We start from the raw sequence: 3387 nt of genomic DNA, 5'->3' as shown, positions 1-3387 counted from the left end.
AGGTTCCGAACCAAGTAAAAATACTTGGGTCCTTCTGAGTTTATTTTAATTTCCACTGCAATTACTGATTAAGTTTTACGAATACGAAAAATGAAAGCCACGAGCGCTACAAGATCCTCCAAAATATCGAAGTTAAAAGGAGAAATGACCAGATTTCTTGATCGACCCTTTGTTGGTGCTTGTTACTGAGTGGTGTTGCCACAATGAGGTTTGGGGTTCGAATCTCGGCAAAGCCGAGGTAAATACCTTCTTTATGTGCTAGTCACTATTCCAAAGGCTAGTAGCCGCCCGTGATTTACCTCCTCCGTGTTGGCCCTGGGACGGATTGGCGGGGCGCTGGGGGCGAACGTATTCGCCTTTTGCAACAATTGTTACTGAGTGGAGTCGTGCGAGGGAATGTTTCCAGTGAATGATTCAACTGATCGAGTACCCCCATGATGCTCGATCGGATGTAGAGCCACTCCTAGTGTTTGTCTCGACGTTTGTTGGGAAAGGTGCGGCTATTCCACTTGCATGGGAGGTATAATTCCAGGCGGAGGGAGGTTTACTCGCTTCTACAACATTGTTGGTTGTGGTTACTGCAGCTGGTTTACTTGCTGTTGCAGCAAAGAGTCTCTCATGGCATCTGCTACAATTTTGACCAACTTTGCTTTTGTCAGGATAACATGTCCAGTGTCTCCAATGAGTATCTCAGTTCAGGTATATATTCTCACAAATGATTCTAATTTGATTTTGCTCTTAGATCCTTGAGGTTGACTTGTTGGTGCGCTAGTAAGAGGTTGACTATTACTGTAGTGATTGTCCTTAGAGATTCATCGATGGTGGAGTTAGGAAGAACAAGAAGCATAAGAAGTCTCCTTCCCTATTCTTAGCGCTACTTTTTATACCTTTTCCTTGGAGGACCCTTTGCCTTCATTCACTGATGCGACATTTATTGTAGAATATTCCATTTTGCCTTCTTCCATGCTTTTAATGAAACTTATTGGCCGAATGAATGAACCTATCTTAAATGAGGGGAACTGTCATTTCACTCCTCTTGACTGTCCCTCTTCGCTAAGCACTTATGGGCCAATGATAAGGGTTTAATGCAGGCGGCGCCAGACATTTAATGTGCAAACTAGTAGTGCCGGAGGGATATTTTCCTTGAGTCACATAGGGTATTAGGTCTTGACTGGTACTCTATATGCCTAAGCAGTGACTCGGCTATCCCGATCGATTCTTTATATGCCCGAGCAGTGACTCGGCTAGCGTTGGGACAGAGTAAGAGACCAGTTGGGCACACACGTCCAATTGACTTATTGTAGACCGTTCAAGAACTCATTCGAGAAGGTTTACAAACCTCAGTGGCTAGGGCACTTGCGGGTGACTTGCTCATGCCCGATCGATTTGATCATCGCCTAATCGGGGGATCTTCCTTCGCATTGACCTTGACTATGATTGCTACCTTATCCATTATATTGACTTCTTGATATTACGTGGCACCCTTTAAGAGAGAATCTTTACATTTGGAAACGGATCCTAGCGATGTAGAATGACTTTGATATCACAATGGAAGGTAGAGTTTGGGCATGATAATTAATAATCCATTTTGGATACATATGGCCAGTGGCTTATTTTGGGCTAGAATAATTCCATTAAAAAACATAGGTATAAATTTTATTAAATTTTCTTGAACAATATGGAACAATAGCACCAATATGAGTTCATATACATTTATTAATGAACCTTACACAATTTATTACACGCAAAATAAATATCTCTTATTTGAAACCTCCAGCTCCCCCATAAGCAAAAGCATATTTAACTTTATCATCTACATAACGATTATCCGCTATACTATAATAATCACTTATATCAGCCCTAGGCTCAAGAAAATTAGAATTCAAAACAAACAAGTTATTCGACTGATCCACAAACTGAACTTGAATGAAATAAGCAGCTCTATTAGGTCCTTCATGGCCTGAATGACCACTGCCCATTGGAGGACTTGGCACATTCAAGGGAGAGTAAACATGTCCACCCATTTGAACAACTTTTGCATAATCATTCATCTTTGGAAGCAATTCCTTAGGGAAATACCCAAGAGGTAGCTGATCATTATATGTAACCCACCAATTCCCTGTATTAGAATCCTATAAATGAAAATACATAAAATTTATTAATAAGGATTAAACTTCAATAAAATTAAAAAAGCACATTTAGAAAAAATTACCCTAGTGATTAGTATGGGTAGATATTTTTGTTCGCCCTCGTAAGTAGAAAATTGAGGAATAAAACTTCCAGGTCCATAAATATTAGTTGTGCTAACAAACCCAGGGCATAACAAATTTTGACATCCTGTTTTCTCATGCCCATCAATCTGAAAACTTGTAATTAAACATTTTAGTAGGAGAAAAACCCATATTTATAGTGGAAAAAACAAGAAAAACGTTAGAGAAGGAGGAAGATAGTCTGAGAAGACGATATCGACGTCAGCGCTTGTTAGCCAAGGAGCAGCTTGGGTAGATCACACGGCTAACTCCGTCATTCTATATATATGAAGCTAAAACAATAAAAAAAATAAAAGATTTATACTTACTGTCCAATAAGTAAAAAATCGAGGATAACTGGTCTCGTACATGGCGGGTGAAATCTGTGAAATTAGATATTAATTAGTGATGATATAAAACAATATTAGTAAATGACTTGTATTAACTTACATGCCAACCAGCCTCGATCACATTGAGTTTATTGTCTGGAACATTTGGATCACCAAAAAGATATATAGTGCTAGATGATCCTTGACCAACTTTTAGATCTGGAAGCTTATAAGTCGTCATTTTTGCATACGCTCCATAATATTGGCCATGTATAGATTCAATTATTGCATACTATGCATATATAATGCAAATATTATTTATTTTTGAACTTTATAAATAATAAATTAAAATTACAATAATAATAAAGTGGTAAAAAATAATAACTCACATGATTTCCTTCCCGAGTTGAATTGGAGGCTACGTTTCGTGCTCTAAATTGATTTCTCAAGAACCGAGACTCAATTAAATCTTGTTTACGAGCACGTTGGACGAGAATAGTGCCAGAAGGACAAGTATCATTGAATCCATAAAAAAAATCTGATTTAGATTTTGCAAGCTTCATTCTTTTTGGTAGACTACTTGGTTTTAACTACAAAGATCATTTGGCCAATTAAAGGACCGAATGAACTATACCATGCAATGAAAAGCATTATATAAATTTGACTTATGTTCTTAATGCTTAATACCTGAAGAGTGTGATTTTTCAACATAGGATGGTCAAATGCTGGTTGTTTATACATATCAACACAGTCAAATAGATCACCAGCTATTGTCTAACCAAAAAAAAAATTCAATAAAAATTTTATTT

The 3387-nt window shown here is 37.6% G+C and overlaps 1 protein-coding gene across 1 annotated transcript; it reads right to left on the bottom strand.

The window, feature by feature from the left end:
- Nucleotides 1-1760: 1760 nt before the first annotated feature.
- LOC121980174 lies at nucleotides 1761-2819 on the bottom strand. The gene is made up of 3 exons (XM_042532135.1): nucleotides 2700-2819; nucleotides 2579-2632; nucleotides 1761-2132 (listed from the first exon to the last, which is right to left on the bottom strand). The coding sequence occupies exons 1-3, from the start codon at nucleotides 2817-2819 to the stop codon at nucleotides 1761-1763; spliced, it is 546 nt and encodes a 181-aa protein (XP_042388069.1).
- Between the last annotated feature and the right edge of the window lie 568 nt (nucleotides 2820-3387).

Source organism: Zingiber officinale, chromosome 5A, assembly GCF_018446385.1.
Source record: "Zingiber officinale cultivar Zhangliang chromosome 5A, Zo_v1.1, whole genome shotgun sequence".
NCBI classification, from domain to species: Eukaryota; Viridiplantae; Streptophyta; class Magnoliopsida; order Zingiberales; family Zingiberaceae; genus Zingiber; species Zingiber officinale.
The sequence above is the reverse complement of the archived record's forward strand: the minus strand, read 5'-3'. Positions and strand labels throughout refer to the sequence as shown.